At 41.3% G+C, this 24,229-nt stretch overlaps 1 protein-coding gene across 1 annotated transcript; it reads left to right on the forward strand.

The window, feature by feature from the left end:
- The first annotated feature begins 578 nt into the window (after positions 1-578).
- kntc1 (kinetochore associated 1) lies at positions 579-19,216 on the forward strand. The gene is made up of 61 exons (XM_070904234.1): positions 579-716; positions 896-1,016; positions 1,166-1,281; positions 1,478-1,556; positions 1,683-1,760; positions 1,852-1,886; positions 1,986-2,096; positions 2,656-2,746; positions 3,005-3,057; positions 3,167-3,279; positions 3,369-3,423; positions 3,514-3,612; positions 3,720-3,763; positions 3,865-3,927; positions 4,029-4,104; positions 4,365-4,490; positions 4,641-4,807; positions 4,921-5,032; positions 5,182-5,325; positions 5,412-5,468; positions 5,756-5,827; positions 5,976-6,095; positions 6,439-6,582; positions 6,671-6,766; positions 6,932-7,035; positions 7,128-7,230; positions 7,319-7,453; positions 7,544-7,663; positions 8,098-8,170; positions 8,350-8,417; positions 8,502-8,803; positions 8,931-9,103; positions 9,351-9,451; positions 9,829-9,973; positions 10,091-10,147; positions 10,238-10,401; positions 10,568-10,672; positions 10,760-10,888; positions 11,324-11,440; positions 11,542-11,651; positions 11,814-12,030; positions 12,281-12,370; positions 12,467-12,632; positions 12,929-12,987; positions 13,087-13,303; positions 13,386-13,459; positions 13,574-13,784; positions 14,034-14,146; positions 14,249-14,304; positions 14,494-14,572; positions 14,658-14,782; positions 14,876-15,011; positions 15,134-15,229; positions 15,462-15,518; positions 15,949-16,003; positions 16,177-16,240; positions 16,658-16,787; positions 16,902-16,991; positions 17,448-17,602; positions 18,740-18,842; positions 19,099-19,216. Exons 1-61 carry the CDS (start codon positions 579-581, stop codon positions 19,132-19,134), a joined length of 6,645 nt encoding a protein of 2,214 aa, XP_070760335.1. The 3' UTR covers positions 19,135-19,216.
- Positions 19,217-24,229: the final 5,013 nt, after the last annotated feature.

The raw sequence follows: 24,229 nt of genomic DNA on the forward strand, positions 1-24,229 counted from the left end.
CATTCCCTATACTTTGCCTGTCGGGCAGCACACCCTCTCAGACTGTGCGTACAGTCCAAACAAGTTTCGTCAATTAAATAGTTAGGTTTAGATTACAGATGGATAACAATAAAATTTGTACGGTATTTTGGATTTGCTTCTGCCAATCCTAAAGACGGAGGCCTGATTTGTACATAACCTGAGGAGGGAGTTATATCTGCAAGGCAAAGCTTAGGGAAAAATTCACCACGTCACCCTAAAGACCTGCAGCAACCCGCCAAATTCTAACTAATAACGTTACTGTTGAGTTATGTCGATTCTGGGTGTTGTAGCTGTCTGGTTACTTCTGTAGAGTGGTGAGTTATTAACAACTGTAAATCTGCCAGTTTGACATTGTCCATAGATATCAGCAGTTCATTTTACATTTTGGTGGTCTTGTAACTCGGCTGAATTACCAGCATTAATTTAAGTTAACGCGCAACTGAATTAGATAATGTTAGCTAGCTTGGCTAATTTACCGCAAGTAAACAACTCATATTGAAGCATTTTTATATCATAATAGCATACCACATTTCTTCCATGTAACTTAGCTCCAGGAAATGGCGATGTGGAGCGACGTTGAACTTCTGACTAACGAAGATACAAACACTGTCCGTTTCGGCAGTGTGTCACGGGAGGAAAATGGTAGCGGCTTGTATCAGGTGGATACGCTGGTCAAAATCTCCACTGCCAATGAGGTAATGAATGTCAATATTTACAGTACACAGACCATGCTTATTTATACTTGGTGCTGTTGTTGAAAAGCCCTTCCTTCTGTTGAAGTACTAGGAATTGGTAGTGGATCCTTGTTAGTACAGTCTATCACCCTACTAGTGACAGCACAGCAGTGATTTGATAGAAATGCTGGGTCTTACAGGTGCAGGCAGATCCCCGTCTCTCCTCCTCCAGTGGTACAAACTGGAGCATTGTTGTTGCTGACAAGACGGTTATCCTGTTTGACCAGAGCTATCAGACCATCCTGTTGCTTCTTCACTTTGGTATACAACTACATTTTTATGTTCCTCCTTTTATCTTCTTACCGTTTACTGTTCAGTCACATGCCAGATTTAATCATGCCTTTCCTATTTAATGTAATTTGACATTTCGCAATAGCTACTGAACTTTAATACCAAGATTTATTTTTCAGAAACTGATGTGGATGCCATTGATGTATGCCTGGAAGGACAGTTTCTGGTGGTCTGTGAAAGAAATGGAAACCTTCATTTGATCTATGTTCCACACAAGAGAATCCTTCTCACCAGGGTATGAGTGTATAAGGCCTACTAGTGTTGGATTACATTAGATATGATCACTTTGTGTTGGGCTTTGAATTATTATACTTTACCTGTCTGATTTCACCTACAAACTAATAACTTTGTGTCTTTTTATTAAATGAGTTTGAGTTGCATGATGTGTTTCATTTATGTACATTAACATGTGTCATTTTCTGGGTTTGTAGGCTTTGGTAGAGAAACCATCCGATGGAAATAAGAAAACATACCGCTATCTCATCATACAGGAGGACAAGGCATCCTTAGGTAGAATTTCTATATGAATACGAGAAGACTCAGTTATGAGAAATGAAGGTGGTGATGTGCACTGGAAACATGAAGGAAATAAGATTGTATTCTCTAGGTGTTTAAAGATTGTTTTTTTGTTGACAGGGATGTACCATGTGTTTCTTCTCATAAAGGATGGGTTTTTCCACATTACAAACCTTGCATTGGCAAAGATTGAGACAGGTATCAAAACATCATGTGCAGTAGACTTAAGGTTTTGTTGGAGCCATTTTGTTGACCGAATTAAACATTCATTCTTCTTTTGTCATCACAGCCATTGAAAAAATGGACCTGGGAGCTTTGAAAGAGGTAAATTAAGATGATCTTCTTTCCATGAAATAGCAAAAGAATATATATATATACTTTTTTTTGACAGCAGAAATATAATCACACTTTTCCTCAACTCAGCTCCAGTCTCTCATCAAGATAGACTTCTGCTCCACCAGGGAATACCATGAGGAGGGCTGCAGTACAGCAGTGATGTTCAATCTGGGCCATGAAATCCACTTAATGATCGGGGTCAGTGTATGTGAGAGAAATGTAATTACTTTATGTACCACCTGTTATGAGACATGTGAATGAAAGCATATTTAAAGGACAAAATAAAATGAACTCTCTACTTCTGGACCATGGTACTTAAAATATTAATTGCTATTTTTTTCAGTTCCTGTTTACATTATGCTGTTGCATGTCTCTTTTTCTTATTTCATTATTTTGTCACAAAACTTGCTAAGAAATTACAAAGTGCAAATTTATTGTAAATTAAGCATTCATGTCCAGTACTTGCATGTAGATTCTTGCAAATTAAGATTTGCTGATCTTGCTGAAAAACAGCTGATGGAAATCTTTTTTGTGTTACTGTTACTGGGAACAACATACATATAAGCAAACTAAGTGTGTTTTCAAGATAGAAATTTAAACCAGTCTTAACCATGATAATAGGACAAACTTGAAATTAAGCTGTAAATATATTTGTGTAAATAAAACCTTTCTAGGAGTGGTAGTTACTCCTTATATAAAACAGTATTACAAATTTTATTACTTGATATAATTTGTCGCAACATTATTATCTTTACAGGGGGATAAAGACACTGTGACTCACTGGATGATGGACCCTCAACAGGCCAAGATGTGCCTTGCTCACTCTGTCAACAATAGCTTAATTCCAGGTGAGCTATTGCTTCATGTACAGTATGTAGCTACACAATGTTAATGTGCCTTTTGGAAGATGCTGAAGTGATGAAAGTATGGGCTCAGGTTTTTGGACATGGGTAGGAATAAAAACACAAAGTATTGGGTAAAATAGAAAAGATAAGAAATAGAAACACAATGTGAAACATTTGGAAAACAAGTAAAATGTTGTAATGCCTCTGAGTAGATTGTGTGAAGGTTGTATAATATATTCTCCTTATATGTTTACTTCAAAGGTGTGAGGAAGATGGTGGTGGTGGAAAATCTCTTGTATATTCTTGACACTGAGGTGAGTTCAGTGGTATCACCTGTAGCTGTTTGATATGCCATTGCATGAATTTGATTAGAAGTATTTGGGGTTTACACATGGATTGCTTTGTGTTTTTCTTCGGTCTCAGGATGCCCTGAGTCTTTGGGACCTACATTTCCTTGTCATGATTCACTGCTGGCCAGATCTTGCAATTCATGACTTTGAACTCACCACAGAATGTGGCTCTGCCTCCATGGTGGCGTATGTATCAATGTTTTATAACATACCGTAGCTGTAAATATACAGAGGGATGTGCCTTAATTCAATTATGTTGAATCTGTGTGTCACAGCCAAGACAAGGGCAGCATGAAGATGATTACACTGACAAAGCAAGACAACAGTCAGGTAGCAGTACAAGTCCTTTTGAAGAAACTATAATGGATGACTATGTCAAGTCCACATCTGAACTCGATATGCTGGTTTTTAATTTTTCAGATCAACTCACTGCAAATACGATCTCTGCCCTCCATGACTGTTTGCTACTCTCTGGATCTCTCCTCAGTGTCCTGTCTTGTCCAGACAAAAATAAACATGGTAAACAATCAACACTTAATAAATTGTTACATTGGTTTTGCATGTGTTATTTCTAGATGTTAATATTTCTGCACATTTAAGTCAATTGTTTTGTCCTCTGATTTCAGGATACGATTTATTTAGTTGAGGGGATTTGTGAGAACCCAGACAGGTAGGATATGTTTGTATGATTGCTGTGATCTTCAACCAGTATTTGAGTGATATGGTTTTAAAATATGAAGTGATCTTTTTTTCTTGTTCTTCATCAAGTAGCCGAGGACAGCCTATATCTTCTGTTGTTGTCAGATGCTTCACAGAGGCTTTACCTGAGAACAGGTACCTTCTTTTAATTAGATATATTTCTACATAATTGCTATTTGAGTTACTGTAGCCCATATGATGTCAGTATAATTTGGCATAGTTTTTTCTTTTCCCAGACTTAGCAGACTTCTTCACAAACACATGTTTGAAGAGGCTGAAAAGTTTGCCATCACATTTGAGCTGGATTTAGAGGTAACTATCTGTCTGTCTGTCTGTCTGTCTTGTAAGGAAAAGTAAAATTCATGTGACTATTGTGGGCTAGACTTTTTTTATTTCAGTAATGTTGACCTCAGTGGACAATGGAATAAAAGATGTTTGCTATTTGACCAGAGAAGTATGATTTTAGCGTAGAAAAAAAGCCATTACAAATAGTATTGTTACTTTAGAATGGTGTTGCAGCTGGTGGTGATTTACTACCCTAAAACACAACTAACAATCCTATTTTTGTTCAGCTTGTTTACAAGGTGAAGCTTGACTTTGTGCTGGAGCAGCTTGCCTCTGCATCAGTGGGTGGCTATGGACAGGATGTGTGGTCTGAACTTGTGGAGGAGGCCAAGACCAACCTGATGAAGATCACAGTCAGTATAACAATGCTGTTTTTGTAGGGTATTCAGTCTAATCTGAATTTAATGCTGATAAAACTGGGCCTCTTGAGTTAGTCATAGCAAATTAAAATTGTTATCAAGTGTTAACCCTAATGATAGTGGTTATTTATTTGTGTTGCCTAGGATGAGCAGTATGTGGTGGAATACTGCCTCAAGGCTCCGTGGCCGACCTTTGAGACGGCAGAGAAGATGCTAAACCATGCGGCCACACGATACTCATCCTTACAGATCCAAGAAGCTTTGGCCAGGCTGGCCACATTCTGCAGTCTGCATGGCCCAGAAAATTTCAAGTAAATTCAAAGTCTTAGTGGTCTCCTGTGTTGTACAGTAAATTTCCCATATTGTGGTTTGTTCATTATATGCACTAATGTGTGATTTTAGTATCTTATTCTGTCATCCATAGTGGCATTGCCTGGATCGAGTTTCTGAACAGCACTGACAATTTAGGAGACATTCTGACCCATCTAAGAGAAGGAGACATAAAGGGGGCACAACTCCTTTGGCTCAGATATGAGGTATAGAACAGCTTCATGCACTCACCAGAATAAACTCAGACATTTGTCATATATCAATAACTGTATTTACTCATACATTTAACACTGATCAATAATATCACGGCGTCAGGGTCAGCTATAATGTTGTTTACTGCTGTGTTTTGTGACAGGGACAGCTTGCAGCAGAGTTTGATGAGAGCAAGCTTGAAGCCGTGCTCGGTGCCATCCCAGAGGACCTGCCATCCCAAGACCTCTGTCCTTGGTTCAGGACAGTTTTTGTTCCTTTTGTAAGGAGAGCGCTTCCAACAGGACAAGTAGGATGCATTCTCTCATCATCGTCATCTTCACCATATGGTGCCATGTTTTCAGTAGTAAAAGTTCTATCTTTATGTGCCCATAGAAAATCCTGGCGAGATGGCTGGAGCAGAGGGCAAGGAATCTGGAGTTAACAGAAAAGGTAAAGAAAAGAACTAATCTTGACCAGAAATGCTTAAGTTAAGTAAAACTAGGCTTTGTTAAGTAAAACTAGGCTTTGTAATTATGCACTACAAGGCAGCAGAGATAACCACTGGTGAGGAGTATAAATAACAATAGTCGATAATAGCAGCGCCCATCGCTTTCTCAAATATACAGTACACTTATTATACATCTGTGTTATTTTTGTATTATTTTTTCAATTAGTTGTATAAAACACTACAAATATCAGTCTCAATAGTTGAACCAATGATCATAAATGTAATGTAGGGTGCTTGGCCCCAGAACGGGTTGGACTTGGCAGTGCTTGGACTGCCCTCTCTATGGACATGGATGAAAGCTGTAAGTTAGACATATTTTTATTTTTTCGCTGTGAATGAGTGTTTGTGCCTCCACAATCATGATCTACCTGTGGCAGTAAATTGTCACTTAATTATCGTGACATTATGTGGTCCATGATTTATTTGTATCTTCTTTTTTTTTTCTTAAGGATGATAATTATGGTGCAGAAGAGGTGGAGAACCTCAAGTCCCTGGTGTCAAACCTTCGTAAGCTTCTGGACCTTCACCGGAAATACAACTGCAGATTTTCACTTTCAGTCTTTGAGAAGGTTTGTCTCTTATTAGTGACGTATTCTAATGACATTTGAGCTTCAAACAAGCTTCCGATATTTCCAGAAGGAAACAAATATTTTATTAAAGCAAAATTTGGATTTATGTACAGACTCAGATTTAGCTTTTCTATGCCTGTAGATGTCAGTGGAGAACTGGAGAGAGTGCGCTGTTTTATGGTTTTGTTTGTATTCCATTATAAAAATTAAAACATACCTTACTTTTAATTGCATTGTGGTGGCCTTGAATTACATTATATTGGAAGATATTCATGTATATTTTTTGTGGGTTTTGTGTTGTTGTTCCTATCTTAATAATTTAACTTTCTTGTGAATTTGAAAGGGAAGTGTACGGAGTGTTGCATTCTTCATGCTGGACAAAGTGCCGGCTCCAGAGCTGATCGCTGCTACAGTGGAGAGCAGTATCCTGCCGTATGCTGAAGAGCATGAGATTCCTTTTGATGAGCTACTTCTACAGTATATCAAGGTAAAACGTCAAGTCCACTGGGAGCAAACATTTAATTTTACAAATGCCTGATGATAAGTGTTCCTCCTCTCACTCTGATCTTCACTAGGATCTGCTGGAGCGCTGCAGTTCTCAGACCACAACACTTTTCACAGAATGGGAAGCCAAAGCAGTGGCTGTGCTTGGTTGCATGACTGATACTGACGTAAGTTTCTGTGACACCATTACGCTTACACACAGTTCACAACATGTTTATGAGCACAAATATTTGAGTGAAAAAAAAGCAGTAGAAAAGCCAGTCAATAAGATTGTAAAAAAAACAAAACAAAACTGTAAAGTCTGTATCTCATGTTATTGTATTTCCTGCCAGCTGATGGTGGATGCAGTGCTGGAGATCATGCAGAAAGCTGTAGTGCCCTGGAGTATTGTGGTAGAAAAACTGGTTCAGCAGTACCTAGAGATGGATGGACCAAAGTATGTGTACATTTTCTTTTGTTCATACTATTTAATAATTTCGTAATATTATCAGTTTCTATATATTTTTTTCTAACTGATGTACTCCCCAGACAAGAGCTTTTAAAGGAGAGCTACCGTCTGATGGAGATCAGGAAACTTCTCAGGGGCTATGGGATCCGCAACTTCAACCTTTCTTATAGCACTCAAATTATGGTAATTTTGATGTGATGAATTATGTGACACATGACTTGTGTTGTGTCTGCCTATAAACCTTCTGTTATGTGCTGTGTATCTTCCCCAGACCCTGATTAGATACATCCTGAAGCAAGACTTGCCAATGTCTTTAGAAGACTCCCTGACATTAGCTGAAGCGTACAAACTTCCAACCTCGCAGATAAATTACTTGTATCTCATCCAGCTGATTGGCAGAAGCAAGGTATGAAAGTATGAAATCACCAAATTTAAAATTTGTTTCTTTTTATGTATTCATTACATATTGATAGGAAGGCTTTTATGCTGCTTTCAGACTGAGGAATGCATGACCATCCTGAAGAAGCTGTCCTCTGCAGAAGCAGAGTGTGTGATCGAGCGTCTCACGTCCTGGGCTAGGCTGCAGCTGGAGGACAAAGACCACATATCTGATGAGGTGAGGAGAGGGAAGATGTCATGTGTCTGAAGTAAAAGGTCATTTGCACTTTATGTACTTGTATTCAGGGCTCAATTTTCTGGATGCAATTTCAAGACCACTGAAATCATGTCACATTTTAAGATGGTTTTAAGAATTAGAGCTTGTTCTTGCTGAGCAATAGATGTCATTTCAACATTGTATCTCTGCTGCTGCAGATAGATATCTGGCCTGATATACCAGGATTTTCCCTGCATGTGTGCCTTTCCCTGGGCACCTGTGATTGCATATTTAGATGATGTCTACACAGCTATAAACATGCCTCAAAGTAGACGAAACTTAAATCAATCGCCACTTGAAGATCTGAATATGAAAAGTAGAAGTTCATTATGGTAAGCATATATTCATTCTGGAATTTTGTATATCTCAACTTTCTCTTGGCCTGTCTTCAATAGCACAAGAAACACCGGATGGTCATAGCTCAGGTGATGGTGGAAGCTCTGAAATACCTGCATATAATCCAAAAACGTAAGTACTTACTTTAAAGTGTCCCTCATTCAGAAACCACGGTTTCAAATCCTTGTCAGCAAACATCCATCCAGACATTGATTGTCTAAACACAGCTTCACTCAAAGGTTAGGGAAAAAGATGTTATAAACATGCACCTGAACATCCAAGAGTGATACTGGGTTCCATGTCCTCTGCAGATGATGCTCTTAAAAGCATGGAGTGTGAAAACAACCTCATTATATTCAAGGCGATCGCCCACCTACAGGTGAGTTTCATGTAAGGAATGTTTTTAAGTTATACTCCATCTCTTCTTTAATCAGTTTTTTAACCTGCAGCTCTGTTTCTTCAGGAGGACTTTGATGTTTTCTTCACCCCCTCCAACTATGAGGATCCAAACATCCGAAAACAGATCCAGGAGCATCACATCACAGCCTATGAAAACACACGTGGCCGGTGTTCATCTAAGGGGAAGGCTACGACAACTCCAGTTGTGGCTAATGATCCTGATGGCAAAACCAAGACTATCTCCACAGAAGCTGGCTTACGTCGTCTAGGAAGGCAGCTGCAGCGCACCGAACAGGAGCTCTGGTCTGACTTGGCCCTGCGAGCTCTGCGTGTGGGAAAGGTGGACAAGGCCCTCAAGATCCTCAGGTTTGCATGTGTGAATGCTGTGCTGTGTGTATGAATCCAGGGGTGGGAAACTGATGACTAAAAAACAAGCAGCCCTGTCCAGTGAGAATCTCATATTTTCTGTGTTTTCTTTCCTTCATGTCTTCAGTGAGCTGTATGAACACCACTATAACACCAGCACAGGGAAGGTTTTGTTCACTGCTGCCAAGACCTTATGCCAGATGCTGGAGGCAGATGTGCCCATGGTGCTTCCTGATGACATGGACTTGCCAGCAGTCATCCACGATCTGGCCTGCCAGGCCATCACTGTATGTCACTCAGGTAATGAACGTGTGTAAACATCAATGATGTTCAACAACATTTTATTCTGGGGAAAATAGCTGTTGTACATAACAGCTAATCACAATCACAAATTACTCATATAATACACAGTTTATTTGATCATGTTGAAGATGCAGACTGCCTTGTGTGACATCTGAGCTCTGCGCTAGCCTGACAGCTTTCTATGGCTTCAATTAATTTGTTCATGGCAAAGTCCCAAAAGTTAATATTATAATAACTGTTACAGATCTGCTCCTGGACTGTCTGGAGCTTTGCAAGTGCACGCGGATAGCTATGGATGTCTATCATCAGTGTCAGTTATCAGACAACTATGGCTTTATTGCCAAGGTTAGTATATTATTGTTTTCATAGACACTTTATTTAGGTCTGGTTTGTGCTTGATGTGTTACTTGTCTGCAGACATTTAAATCAGCCATCATATTTTACAAATAACTTTGAGTCTACCGGGTGCAATCTCTTAGACAGAGGATTTAGATAGGCATCATTTTCAAGTGGTAGTTTGCAATTACAGTAACAGACTTACTATTTAATATGAATATTTATATTAAAATTGGCAAAGTTCCCATGAATCTTCTTCCCATGAAGGGATAAACTAGAAAACCCCCTGGAAGTTAAAATTAATTAATGCCTCCACTTTACAAAGTTGTGAAATGAACCAAATGCATAAAATAAACTATTGTATTTTAAATTGTGTAATGTCACAGGATTTGACCTTGGAGACAGAAAAGGATCCACATTCTCAGTGGAGTTTTCAGGATGTTTTTAACGAAGATTGCATCGTTCTGGACCCAGTTTCTGTGCTTCCAGTCCAATATGAAATTACCAACTGCTTGCTGCCTATTTCTCGGGGTAAGATGTTCAAATGTATCGTATATTCGATGTCTATTTAGAATTTAATCACTGTAGGCAGTCTACAGCTAGATGGTAGCTCTTATTATTTATAATAATTTATTCCCAATGTTGCAGATACCAAACTGTACCCACTGGACTGCTCCTGTCTGTCCCATTGCTCATTTGAAGACGGTATGTGTTTATTTATATTCTTTCTTTTTTTTATTGAAGTTGTAATGAAAGTTGAAAGTTTACCTTGTGTCTTGTCTGGCCCGCATGCAGGTTCAAACTACCTGCGGCCCCTTCTGGGTCCCCTGGCCAACATGTTACAGATGTTACAGGAGTGCAGCCAGCTGGAGCTGGCCCTTAGAGTGCTGGTCAATTCCTATGGCTGTTGCCTGCAGCATGTCACCTCTAATGTTATGGACATAAAGCTCAGTGTACAGGTATGGCTGCAACATATCCAGTGATGCTATCACCACACATCTACCATATGTGTTTCTGGAACAATTGTACCATTATTATAGTTTCAGCTACTTGCCAGTGAGACTAAGCCATTTGTAATGTTTGTACTGAAGATGTCCCTGTAAACTTCTTTTTCTCTTCTTTCAGCTTTATGATACCCAAGAGCTTAAGAAGTACAACATATGCCTGAATAATCTTCGAAAGACAACTACTTCATCTCTGAATGCTGTTGCTGTGGCTCTCTTGAACAAGGTGAGTCTGATGTCATGAGAGGGTAGTAGCAGATGTGTTCAATTTTAGTGCATTTTTAAATAACTCTCTATTTTCTATTGGCTGCAGGTGTTCAACTGGAGGGTGGTCGACTGTGATTTGGCTATTGGACTCTGTACTCTCCTGTCCAAAGCAGAAGTCTCCAAAATATTGTGGAAGGTTATTGACAACACTTGGCAAAACTATGACAAAATCCTGGTAGGTAATATGATCACTTCTGTATTTTATTGTCAAATAGTATTATATTGTTTTAATAATGGAAATTAAAGTGAAAGAACTAGGAAAAAGGGTAAATACCGGTACTGGAAACTCATGGAAGCAGTTATTCTGTGGTGTATTCAGTTCAGGTTATTGTGACACTAACATCAAACCTAAGTCTGTGGGACCGTCTCTCTTCTCCTGACTGACTTAACTCTCTGAAATGGGAGCCCTTGAGAGGTACTTTGTAGCCAAATACACAAAGAGGTCTTAAACTGTGTGTACGGTACTGTTTAATCCGGCTTGGAATCATAACCATTTTGAGATCAGCCATGGCAAAACATCAAGCAGTTTGTTGGAATACAATGAGAGTATGTGTACATCTCCATGCATGTTTTGCAAATCTAATCAGCAACTGTCTCTTGATTATTTCAGGCTGTGGCCAGGATCGGGGCCAATCTCTGCTGCTTGTACAATGAGGCAGAGGAACAAGAGAAGTTTCTCTCCGTCATCACTGATGCTGAATGGGGCATCAAGCTTGGCAAATTGGAGGTGTGTGCATGAAATCCACTTCATATTTATTTTCATATTATACTTCACAAGTTGCTGTTTGTCTTGACTTGGCGTTTAATGTGACCCCTGCTCTGCCCCAGATATCCATCCAGCCAGTGTTCCGTCAACGGCCTGAGATGAAGAGTAGTCTGATCCCTGATCTGGTGAAAAACAGGAGAATCACCCCAGACATTATCCTCCAGTACTGCAGGTCAGCTGCTCACTCTCCAGTGTCAAATTCCTCGGTCTATTTCAGTGTGGAATATAACATTTCAGTTTGGGTCCAGACTATACAGAAGTGTCCACCCCAGTCTGGCAGGCGAGCATTCTTTTCCTGCCTGTTATGAAACTCACCCTCTGCTTCCATCTGCAGCACTTTTGGTCTAGACCGTGACGGTGTGATCAACCAGTACATCACCACCTTACTTCTGCTCCAAGAGGACGAGGAAGGCACAGATGACCTGGGCACACGCCAGGAAGAGATGCAGCCTCTGTGTCATGAAGATGCGCTGGAGCGAGTCCTGCAGATTATCCCGATGTTACACAGCACGAGCGAGCTCACAGACAGTCTCTGTGCTGCCATGTTCAAGGTTTGTACAAGGGGGACATCAGTGCATCTTTTAAACGACAACAGCCCTATTATTTTCCCACACAAATTACTTGAATTTTGCCCAGAATTGCTGACATACAATACTTGGTTTAACACTTCAATGGCAAACGAGTCTGAACTCCACCACTGAAACGAGTTTACTGTTGCAGTAAATTCTTTGGGTGTTTCAGTCCCAAACGACACTTACGTTTGGCTAGTCACCTAACTTGCAAAATGCCTTTCTCATACAGCTCAGCCCTTACAACTATGAGAGGATCGAAGTAGTGCTGAAGATCATACAGGCTGCAGATGAGAATGTGACAAGCTTTTCTGTTAGTCAGGTAAAAAAAACACACATTGGCACATTTAAATTTAAATAGTTCCTTGTCTTCAAAAAGTATTGTGCAGACTAACAACCACTGCCTTTTAATCGACAGGCGATGGGCCTCCTTCAGCACCTGAAGTCCTACAAGCGAGTCTCTCCTCCCTCAGACGTGGAGAACACGTATCTTCTGGAAAACAGCCTGCTGCCAAATCACCTGTCCAACAGCAGACTGCCCTTCCACCTGCTTATGCAGACCAAACATTACTGGAAGATTATCTGTGAGTTAGCCTCTGTAGTTGTCTTATTTTCATGCTTCCATAGTGTTGCTGACAAACCTTAAACGACTCTGATTTTATCAGATCTTAACTGGTTGCCTGTTGGTATCATGTGTAATCTGAGTTGAGTTGAGTTCCTCAAGTGGATAATAAATGAAACTTTAAACACTTGTAAGTGTTTTCGCCATCGAGGACTTCTTTTGACGCTTCAGTTGGCATAATCTGTATTTTTATTATGGAAATATTTAATTTATTGACATTAGGATTAGAGTTATGTTAAAATATTTTTCTGTGTTTAGCTCCTGAGCTCAGTGAAGAGACCTTCCCTACACTTCTTCTGATTAGCAAACTGATGAAGGTAAAGTACACTAATCTAAAATGTATATTTACTCTGTATGATTTATCCGTAAAGTTTGACTGTTATTTAGGTCATTCATACCTTCCTGTCTCTTTCCAGGTGAGCCTCGACAAGTTATACATGTCAGCAGCGAACCATGTGTTTGAGAAGCAGATGAAGCCTTTGCTCTTAGAGCAGAGGAAAAAGGGTCAGGTTCATGGCTACAATAAGGAGACTTTCAAGGTGGCCAAGAGCATGATGAAGTACATCCACTGCATCCAGAGCCCGGAGTGGGCTGCTGCCACAGCCCACAAGATCACCCAGGAACTGCCGCCAGGTCTGACCTGCAGATTAGACACTGCCACTACTCTACTTGTGTGTTCATATTTATGTACTGAATTGTTTCCTGCTCTCTACAGGCTACGAGAAGACACAGTCACTTAGGTTCTGTTTGGCTCTTGGAGATGCCTGGCTGAAAGATCCAAACCTTGAGGTCAGTATTTGTGATTTTCACCTGCAGATATTATATAATATAAACACATCTTTATCTGGTTAGTGTTATCATAAACTGGTTGGGTTTGATTTACTCTCCTCTAATCCTGAGCAGGAGGCAGCACGGGCCAGAGGGGAGACCTTTCTGTCCAAGCTGAAGCTGCAATATCAGCGCTCGGCTACTGAGAATACCTTGATAACCAGCCAGCTGAACAGCCCAGAGCATCTGAAACTGACGGGGCTGCCAGCCAGGCTCATAGTGGCCCTGTATGAGCACAGCAGTGTGGAGAAGCACTACAGAGACACAGGAGGTCAAACCTATCCTGGTGAGCACGCTTTGACACAGCAGTCTGCTAAAGAAGCAAGTAAAGCAATGTTCCTTTATAAGACCAGCTGGATGGCTACTGGATTTCAGTGTATTATATCGTCCACTTTGCTATAAATTATTTTCTACTCATTAACACTAACATGTCCTTCTTCACAATGTATGCTAAAATTGTCTGATATGTTGCAACTGGGAGCAAGTCATCAACAATGCTGATTCCTGTTTAATCTGATAATTTGCCTCTGTGCAGATATACATGCAGTGGTTAAGGAAATAGCCACCATAAACAACGTGGATCTCCTGAAAATCCGCAACATGATGTTGGAAAAATGGATCTGCAAAACAGGCCCTGCTGTTACCAAGGTTTGTCACTACGCTTACCCTCATTTTTAGTAGCTAATTAAAGTTTCTTTTCATGAGTCTAATGTGTAGTATTTTGACAAAACATTTTTTTCTTTGATAAAGGATATTGGTCATAATGAATGTGTCAGCAACATCGAGGAGGACCCAGACTTAATGAGGTAGAGACATCACTGACGTCACTTTTTCCAGCATTTTGCAGTAGTCCAAATTTCAGTTGCCTGTCTGTTATGAATGCAATTTGCGTTTTACGTTACATTAGTTTTGATAGTCACTATTATTTGACATCCACACTGATTGGGTCAAGAGTGTCGGCTTCTCTGTTTATTGCGTTTATTTGACGCTCTCAGGCTGGTGTACATGCTGCAGTCTTGCCCCATGAATGATGCTGTCCGTCTTCTAAACCCTATCCTATCAGCCGAAACCTGGGTGAGTAATGAATAGCAGTGAGCCCAAATTGGACAAAGTGTCCAGAGAAAGTTGCTGATGTCTGTTTCTGGATTTCCTCTTGTAGCCGCTCAGCACTTCTGGGCCTCGTCTCACCTTCTGCCATCGGACTCGAGCGCTGCTTTGTCTTGTCCGCCTCACTGATGCGGCCACTCTGGAGGCTCAGTTCCAGATCCCCAGGACCAAAATTCAGTAAGAAATCTGTTTGATAATATTGATGGAATAATTAATTTCAAGTCGTGTGTAAGATGTATTAATGCTTGTGTATTTTATATTCCCATGCAGATATTACCTGAAGTGCTACATCTTTGTCTCTCAACTGGAGGCATTAAACATCCCTTACACGGTGCAGTCTTTCCTCAGTAGTCCCAAAGAGGGCTTGGTTAAAGGGCTGTGGAAGAACCACAGTCATGAGCCACAGGTACTTTCTAACTGAGAACATTAAAACTGTTCCAGCTAGTTACTCCATTTTAACTTCACTATGTTAGAAATGTTACACTCAAACTGCACGCAGATAAACTGAAGCACCCTTTGTCCTTTCAGGCGGTGAGGTTGGTGGCAGACCTGTGCTTGGAGTATCAGGTGTATGACCCTCAGCTGTGGAACAGTCTGCTTCAGAAGCTGCTGGGTTTCAACTTGGTGAGGGGACGTGGACCAGAAAAATGGTTTTATTCACACAATTGAGCTCAAAGTCAAATTCTATTAAAAGAAAATTGAACGCAGTATCTCACTCATACATGATGTCTGTCTTTTTAGTTTTTCTCCAGTATTTGTAAAATTGTTGAGGGGGATGTACTGGCTCAACATCCTTAAATGCATTAAATACAGGCAGCTCAGTCGTGTTTTCTACCTGTATGTTTCTCCCCCTCAGATCAGCCACCTCCAGAGGGTGCTAGAGGCAGTAGTGGCTGTGCCTGCTCTGTGGGAGGTAATGTTATAGTGGCTTTTATTTAAAGAAATGCAAAAAGCTAATCATTTTGTCAATACCTCTGCTACTTGAAAACATATTACATTTTAATAAGTAAAATGTATAAGTATATCTCATAAATGTCGTCATTGTTATAAAATATCACAAGAAAAACATTTCGCGTACAACCTGCACCAGAGCCAGGACTCAGTCAGCCAGTTTCTTTCATTTAACAGTCACAGTAGAGATATAGACAGGAAATGTGGTTTTGCAGCCAGAATCAAACCAGGGACATTGCAGCTAAATGGTATGTGACTTAATCACAAAAATTAAAGCACCTCCAACCATCACTGCTACAATATGACTCAGAATACAATATGACTAGTGATAATAGAGAAAAAGTTGCAACATACATTTTCTTTTCTTTCTTTTTTTTACTTTATTTTCACAGATTTCTAGTTTCTCCAGGACTTGGAGGAGTATGATACTGGCACCGTTTGTCTCAGGTACTAGTGAATTCACTTCCATTAATTAAAAGGATTTATGTGTGACAGCTAGTAATAAATGCACTGAATTATTACCTGTTTTATGAAATTTCTTAATTTAAGTATACATGTTTGCACTGTTCCGTGTGCCTCTTGAGTGGTCCTGACTGTCATATCTGTTTCCTTGGTGACAGCTTCTGTTCCTCTGAGTCCTGATCAACAGGCAACCCTCTACAGGACCTTTGTTCTCCTCCTAAAGTACGCTTTACAATTACCATTTACCACCAACTGTTCTGCATGCACTGCTGGTACAACATGTATTGGTAAATTTAACTTGTCTCTTCAGTTGTTGTGAGTATACAACTGAAAGCTACAAAATATGGTTTCAAACCGTCCTGGCAGTCCAACAGTGTTAAGAAACTTTATGTCTAAAGTCATCGCAAGGGTCATCAAAAATAGTCCATTTGTTTTCATTTTGGCACCTCATTCACAAAAAGGGGATTGGTATTTCCAAACCATATATTTCAATGGCACTTTAATCTGTTTCATGAACCCAGGTTTGAGTTACTGAATGTTTGGATTTATTTATGAAAGAAGGCAGCGATGACCTGAATAATAAGTCATATTCTCTTCATGTTTATTCCAACTGTCCTGCCACTCATCTTTATTCCTAAGGTGCCCTTTCCTGTTGAATCTGGACCTGATAGGAATTGCCAATCGCTTTGCACAGTTCAATCTGCCAGCCTTTGCCCTGGGAACTCTCCTTCTGATCCCCTGTGCCAATAAGAAGGCTCAGCAGATCCAGGTGAGTACGTCCGTGTCAATGCAACATGAAGGAACCGTTTGGAAGATCTGTATCTTTTAGGTCCTAATTACAGTCACATTGTCATGACTATCACTGTGTTTCTGCTGTTTCCAGGGCTTTTTGTCTGTCTGTAACCCAGTTGCGGTTCTCGAGCAGGTGGAAGAGCTTATGAACACCGGGGAATTGGCTGGAATTCCCTCACAGGTTAGATGTGACTTTACATTCGAGTTAACACAGCACCTACACTTAAGTTGACACTTCAATTTCACTCAGCGCTTACACTTCAAGTGAAAGCAGAAGTGCTCAGCACTTTCATTTAAACTGCTATTACAGCTTGTGTGTGTGTGTGTGTGTGTGTGTGTGTGTGTGTGTGTGTGTGTGTGTGTGTGTGTGTGTGTGTGTGTGTGTGTGTGTGTCGGCCCCAGCATCAGTGAAGCTGTTAAACAGGAAACTATATCCTGTGAGATACGTCTGTTGGTGTGAGGATGTTAAATGTGTAAAGTAAACAGTAAAATGTTTGCAGTCTTAACATAAGCACAATGTCTGGTGCACTGAAACATTTGCATTGTTGCAACATTTACAGACAATTACTTTTGTTTTGATTATATTGTATATTATTATATTACATGACATTACATTATTACCTCCATGATTCCTCAGATCAGGGAGACTGTATTAACTTACATTGGTGAAAATGGAGAGCACCAGAAACTGTTTAAGACCAAGCACTTCAAGCATCTGAAGCAGCTCATTGTGTCAAGTGGCCAACCTAGCCAGGTGAAAGACTTGGCCGACTACCTGATCAGCCAGAACTGGTAAGTTGGGTTGAGGTTTTATTTTATTTATTTATTTATTGTTATAAATAGTGAGTCAAAACAACAATATGCTGACAAATGATACAGGGATCTGTGTGGCTGTAGTAGTGGGATGGACACTGGTGTAAGTGGTGGATACATCCAATATGTCTTATCATTCTCATCTTACTCGTTCTTACTGCTTGAGAAGCCAAATCCAGCAGTCAGAGATAAGGCAGCCATGTGTCCTCCACTGTTGAGATAACTTCAAAAAGGACTCTAGGAGATCTTGTAAAGCTGAAAAAGTGAATATTGAGACAGTTGTCAGTACCTCATAACCATGTATACAGGGATATAAAGAACAGGTGTCTGTATGTTCCATGTAATATGTATATAAATATGACCAGAACAGGATGACACTAATAAACCAGCTACTGTTGTCCACAAGCATACATATAGTAGTTATGTACACACAACACATGACAATAAAAAACAGGATTTTGTTTTCTCTCTACATAATTTTGATATCATGTTAAAGATATCTGCATTTTTTCTGCAATAGCCAGTGTATTCGTCCGTTCAATGGGGAGTGAGGATTTTGATTTATCTAACATTCAAAGGCACAATCTGTGAGGTGCACGGCTCCCTCCTCGGCCACATCAGAGTCTGTGTGGTCTACATTACTTTTACTGAAGTTGCATGTGGTTTAGTGTGCACAGTCTGGAATGTGGACCATGAAGTACAGTTAAGGTGGTAAAAGTTCCTCTACACAGTTTGTAGATGTGGTCTTAAAGACTTTTGCCCAAACACAATATATTAAACAGAATTTATCCCCTGACACAGCCTGGCTGTCTTTGATATTGACATGTTGTATTTTGTGAGTTCTAACTGACCAGTACTGCTGTTTTAAACTTGTTTGTCCACAACTAGATTTAATTATATAATACAGGGCTTGAAATTCAGTATTCTTTTTCTTGAAGTTAATATTTGTCAGCTCCTCCAGGTTAGAGTAATTGCTGACCGCCTCCCGGTGTCTAAGGACCTTTCATCGTTAAAGAGCAAAACAAAACTTCCACAAAAACCCACCGTATGCGTTTGACCTTTTCAAATGTAAAATTTGAGTTCTTCACGTCAGATTTCTTTTAATCTGCTCTTCAGTCAGGACGATGCTGACTCGCTCGCTCGTGAGTACATGAAGCACAGAGAGCATCAAAGAGGGAAAGCGCTGACAAACGGCTCACCTTCACCGAGCTGCTTGAAGGTAACTGAAGCTGATATCCTGGACCCAGTTTAGTCTGGGATATAGTGCAGGAAATACACCACAAAGAGATTAATATAATTCTGATTTTAAATAGTCTTATGACATTAGAATATTATTTAAATGATATTCCTAAATTATTGTAGTCATCTTGTTTGTTCAGATTGTGTACCTTTTCTATTCCACCATTATCACTTTGATTATTGATCTGTTATAGAAACATAACAGACTTGTAATTCTACTTTAATTTGTTTTTCAGGAGTTTCTCAACATGCAAAATGGAGTTTCAGGATGAACTGACACTATTTCTGCACCTGTATTTATGTATTCTTAGTTGGTCTGTCTTGGGCTGAGATGCAACATTTGCACTTGATACCTATCTTTCAACTGTTCATGTAATATTTGAATAAATCCTTTTCTTTATTGATTGTGTAGAGATATATTTGGGGGGGGGGGGACGTAGAATCTTTAGAATCTACTTACAATCAGCAGGTGATTAATCTATTTTATTACCTCCTGGCTTATGATCATGTCTATATTGTTATAATTGCACTAACATGCAGTAGAAGCAACTGTTTTATGAATGGATGGGATGACAAATATTGCATGTCAGAGGTGTGTGGGTGTGTGTAGACACATATTTGAAACACCTGGGGTGGAGCCCTAAAGAGAGGAAGTGATCCACGCACTATGTTTTTGGAATTAATTAATTAATTAGCCAATGGTATCCTGCAAACAGGAGAAAGAAATGAAACAGGGCAACTTTGTTAGTTTAGCCTCGCTCAGCAAAATGAGGAAAGTGACGAACCCGCCGTCAAAGCCATAAAGTGACTTTCCCGACGTAAAGTCGTCCCAGAGCAAAGTCAAATGCCACACTGCCCCCTGCTGGCTACACAGTGTACACACTGCGGAAACATTACATTGATACAAATAAAACACAATATATTAACACAGCTGTCTTCCCACCCTTGTTCCTAGTAGAGTATGCCTGCGCATATCTTGTGAAATGGTCAGTCACCACTAGGATATACTCATACCCTCTTCGACTGGTCTCTAGGTGTAGGAAGTCGATACACACGATCTCAAGGGGATAACTAGATGTGACACTGCTCATGGGAGCTCGAACATGTGTTACCGGCTTCTCTGATTTGATGCAAGGGCATTTCCCGGACACATATTCATCTATTTCCTTCGCCATGTAGGGCCAGTAGAACCTCTCTCTAGCGAGGTGTAGCACCCTCTCTGTCTCCCAACATGTCCCATCTCGTTGTGAAGATGTCTCAGGGCTGGAGTCCAATACTTTGTAGGAAGGACTAGCTGCTTCCTCTCACTCGTTCGCCTGTAGAGGAGTCCACCCTCCAAATGTAGCTTGCCCCACTCGTGCAATATCTTCTGGGTAACACCACTAAGTGTCTTCTGTATCTCATCTGTCAGCATTGTATTTGACTCTTTCAACTTTATCACCTCACTGATAGCTTGGTCCTCTTGCTGTGCCTGCACAAGCTCATCATGACTGATAGTGGGTAAGCTTGTGCAAGACTGCGGGTGGGCGTTTTGGGAGGAAATCTGCAGAGCGGCAATCCAAGCAACATCTTTCCGTTTGGCTGCTCCACATCCATCCCAAGTAGCACGTACCACATCTTGTGATAGCTCCTCCGTACATGCTTCCATGTATCTGTCTATGTCCAATGGAATCCTAGACAGAGTGCCTGCGTCAATGTTCAACTTTCCAGGTCTGTATGTAATGTCGAACTGGAATTCTGACAGTTCCCCGACCCATCTGTGCCCCGCTGCATTAAGTTTTGCCGTACTCATGACATAAATCAGCAGGTTGTTGTCAGTGAAGATGGTAAAGTGTGGGGCATAGTAATGGTAATCCCTAAACTTTTCACACACAGCCCATTTTAACGCGAGAAATTCCAGTTTTCCACTGTGCAGATGATAGTTCTTTTCAGCTAACGTCAACATCCTCGAGCCGTACTCAATGACCCTCAACTTGCCATCTTGGTGTTGATAAAGCACTGCCCCGAGACCTTGGTCTGAAGCGTCTGTGTGCAGCGTCAGAAGCAGGTTAAAGTCAGGATATGCCAAAACTGGTGGATTAGTGGAGGTTGACAAGATTCTCAAGTGATTTCTGCTGTTCGCTTGTCCAGTCCACTGGTGTCCTGGAAGGCAGCTGTGGGCCCCTGCTCTTTCCTGCACATATCTGGACTACTGGCATGCCTGGTTTAGTTTGGAGTAACTCATAGATGGGTTTGGCTATCCTCGAGAAATCCTGGATGTAGGAGCAATAATAGCCAAGGAAGCCAGTGAGTCTCCTGACATCACCAACTGTTTGTGGTTTTTTCCTGGTAAGGGAGTGTACAGCTTGCAGGTCCTTTGGGTCAATTTTTACTCCTTCAGCGGAGACAAGGCGTCCCACGTATCTGACTTCTCGCCGGAAGAGTTCACATTTCTCTGGTCTCAGCTTGACCCCATGGTGCTGGAGGGCCTTGAGGACATTGTGGACTCCTTCCAGGTGTTCCTCGAATGTCCCTGTAAAGCAGAGAACATTGTCCAGATAAGGGATACAATATTCATCCCTGAGGGAGCCAAGCATCTCCTCCATACTCCGCTGGAATGCTGTGGGGGCGTTGGAAAGGCCAAATGGGATTCTAACCCACTTGTAGAGTCCCCACGGAGTTATGAAAGCAGTGACATGTCTTGAACCCTCTGCAATGAAGTCCTGATGGTAAGCCTTGCCCTGGTCCAAGATGCTGAACCAGGAGTGTCCACCAAGGGTGTCCATAAGGTCCTGTATCCTCGGTAGGGGGTGTCGCTCTGGGATAGTGTTCTGGTTCAAGAGGTGATAATCAACACACAAACGAAGTGTTCCATCTTTCTTTCGAACGCATACCACTGAGGCAGCATATGGCGATTTGGACTTCACTATCCAGCCTTTTATCAGAAGTTCTTGAATGTACTCCTTTACTTCTTTGAACAATGGTCTTGGCACTGATGAATATGTTCTCTGTACCGGCGCATTGTCTTTAAGGCTGATCGATATCTGCAAACTTGGGATACATCCAATGTCGTCGCTGTCTTGAGCAAAAGCTGCTTATTCCTCAGGTAGCATTCTCTTCACTTTCTCTTGTTGCACCTCATCTAAGTGGCTGGTATCGACAGGAGGCTGCCGCAGTGTCCCCTTAGTGTCATTGGGAGGGGGAGCAACACTATTGACCCTAACACTGATTCTATGTTTGTCAATTGCGTCTGACTCTACCACTTCGATGGGATGGATACTGCCGAGGGTGGTTTTCCTTGGTATAATAATATTGTGTTTTGTATTATTTCCCACAGGCACAGCTACATACGGTTTCCCCTGGTTCTGGATTTCCAACAGGCCCTCTCCTACATCCAGTTGTGCTAGTCTTGAGTTGTCCCCCTCTGGTTCAAACAGTACTCGAGGATCAGACCATGTTCGGTGAGACTTTGCATTTCAACCAAGCTACTTGGCCTGCTGGGATGACCATGTCTTGTCTGCCAATCCATAAATGTCCTTGTTGCACTTTGGGCTTAGCAGTTTGAATGAGACTCACCAGAGCCTTTGCTTTTTCAGCAGGTATTGAAATTGCTCCACAGAGGAGGGTGATGAGGAGTAGGATTCATTTCTCTGGTTGCCCCTGTATCACTTCCTCAAGCACATTAAACCCTAGCAGTGGGCGCTCAAGGGCGAGGCTGCTCACAAGGAAAGGCACACTAATAGACAAGCTGGGGTCCTCGTTTCCAGGTAAGTTTACAGTGATAGCTACCCAACCGTCAAATGGGAGGGGGTCTCCGTTTACAGCATATACTGCAAGCTCTTCCTCATCTTCAATGATTTCAGCAAGTGGTCTGATATCAGTATCAGGTAGGTACTTGTCCTTCCACTCCCTGTCTATCATACTGACTTGAGCTCCCGTATCAAGCAGAGCACTCACAGCTAGACCGTTTAAATAACACTGGCTGAGTGCTTTTTTCCTACCAGCCTCGCGACCTGTTCATTTTTTGTCACTGGTAGGTCTGTTTTGATGCCATTTGATAAGGTGGTGCTGGTGTCCTCTAAGCTAGGATTTTTCCTGTTGGTGTTGTCAGGTGGGGACAGTGATTGAGGCCCCTGTTTCCCTGATGCGCTGGTTTCTTGAGGCAGCCAACCACTCTGTGGCCTTCTTCACCGCAGTAGAAGCAATGGTGGCAGTTCGGAATATTTTTTTCAATAAAACTTGGACAGCCATAGAGCCTGTCTTTTCTGGATGGCACTCTTCCTGTGTAACCCTGAAACACATGTTCCTGCTGTCGCGTCTGTACTGGTTTAGTCATCAATTCAATCATGCAGGAAAGCTTCTCTACTTTCTCTGTGAGCTGTTGAATTATGTCTGGTGTGGGCTTCTGCTCAGACTTATCTTTCCTGGTACCTGAGCCATGTGTGGCGTTAACCTCGAGCTCAGCGTTGTGCACATTTGTCTTTGACGTGGGGCCTGGCCTAACCTACGTTGTCTCTCGTTCTCGTCACATGTCACCTTCATCACATGCTATCTCATCCGATACTTTGCAGTCTGAGAGTAGTGGTTTGAGTTCTCGACGGCTGTCGTCATGTTTGTGTCCTAGGCCTTGGTAAACAGTGTGAAGGAAGACATCTTGAACTGTGTCTGCATTGTACTTCACATCTGTATCAGCATGTTTCGAGTTGAGCAGGATCTTTTGTTTTAGTCCTATCACTCTGTACAGGAACTGTTGTGGAGTCTCTCTGTCATTTTGTTTGGTGCACATTAGCTCTTGGAAGAGTTCCATGCTACTTTGTCCCCTAAGTGGGACTGGAGAAAACCCCTGAGCTCCCCTACTGTTAAGTCATCTTTATTCATCAGCATGTCTTTATAATCACCTTCATTACACTTCTGATTATTTCTGCTTCACTGAACTGTTCTTTTAAACCTTCATCAATTTGTCTGCAGACATTGTTGTAGCTGATGTCTGACCCCTGGTCACCAATCTGACCCCCCTGGATCTTAAATTCTCTGCGGTGGAGGTATGAAAGATCCTTTAGTGAGACTATCTTTTCTGTAACTGTGTTAACTGTGCTCCCTGTGATGTCTTCATAAATAGGTTGGGGGTCATGAAATGTGCGTTGTGACTCTTCAATATCGCCTGCACCAATGTGCGGGGTGTTAGCACGACCCTGTATCACAAAACCAACATTATCTTTCAACACTAGCAACTCAACCATCCCCATATCTTCCGACTCAAGTAAAGGCTTACTGTACATGAAAGCTTGGATATACTCAAAGCACCCTTCCCCGTCTCCCACTTCCAGTGTCGACCAGTCCCTGTCTGGCACTGGACCCACGCTCTTGGCAATCTGGAAGAGTTCATCA

The sequence above is a fragment of the Enoplosus armatus genome, chromosome 4 (assembly GCF_043641665.1).
Source record: "Enoplosus armatus isolate fEnoArm2 chromosome 4, fEnoArm2.hap1, whole genome shotgun sequence".
Taxonomy (NCBI): domain Eukaryota; kingdom Metazoa; phylum Chordata; class Actinopteri; order Centrarchiformes; family Enoplosidae; genus Enoplosus; species Enoplosus armatus.

Coding starts and splice junctions, on each gene's coding strand:
- kntc1 (XM_070904234.1), top strand. CDS start 579: ATGGCGATGTGGAGCGACGTTGAACTTCTGACTAACGAAGATACAAAC. Junction 12,633..12,928: donor ACATTACTGGAAGATTATCT/GTGAGTTAGCCT, acceptor TTCTGTGTTTAG/CTCCTGAGCTCAGTGAAGAG. Junction 13,785..14,033: donor AGGAGGTCAAACCTATCCTG/GTGAGCACGCTT, acceptor GCCTCTGTGCAG/ATATACATGCAGTGGTTAAG.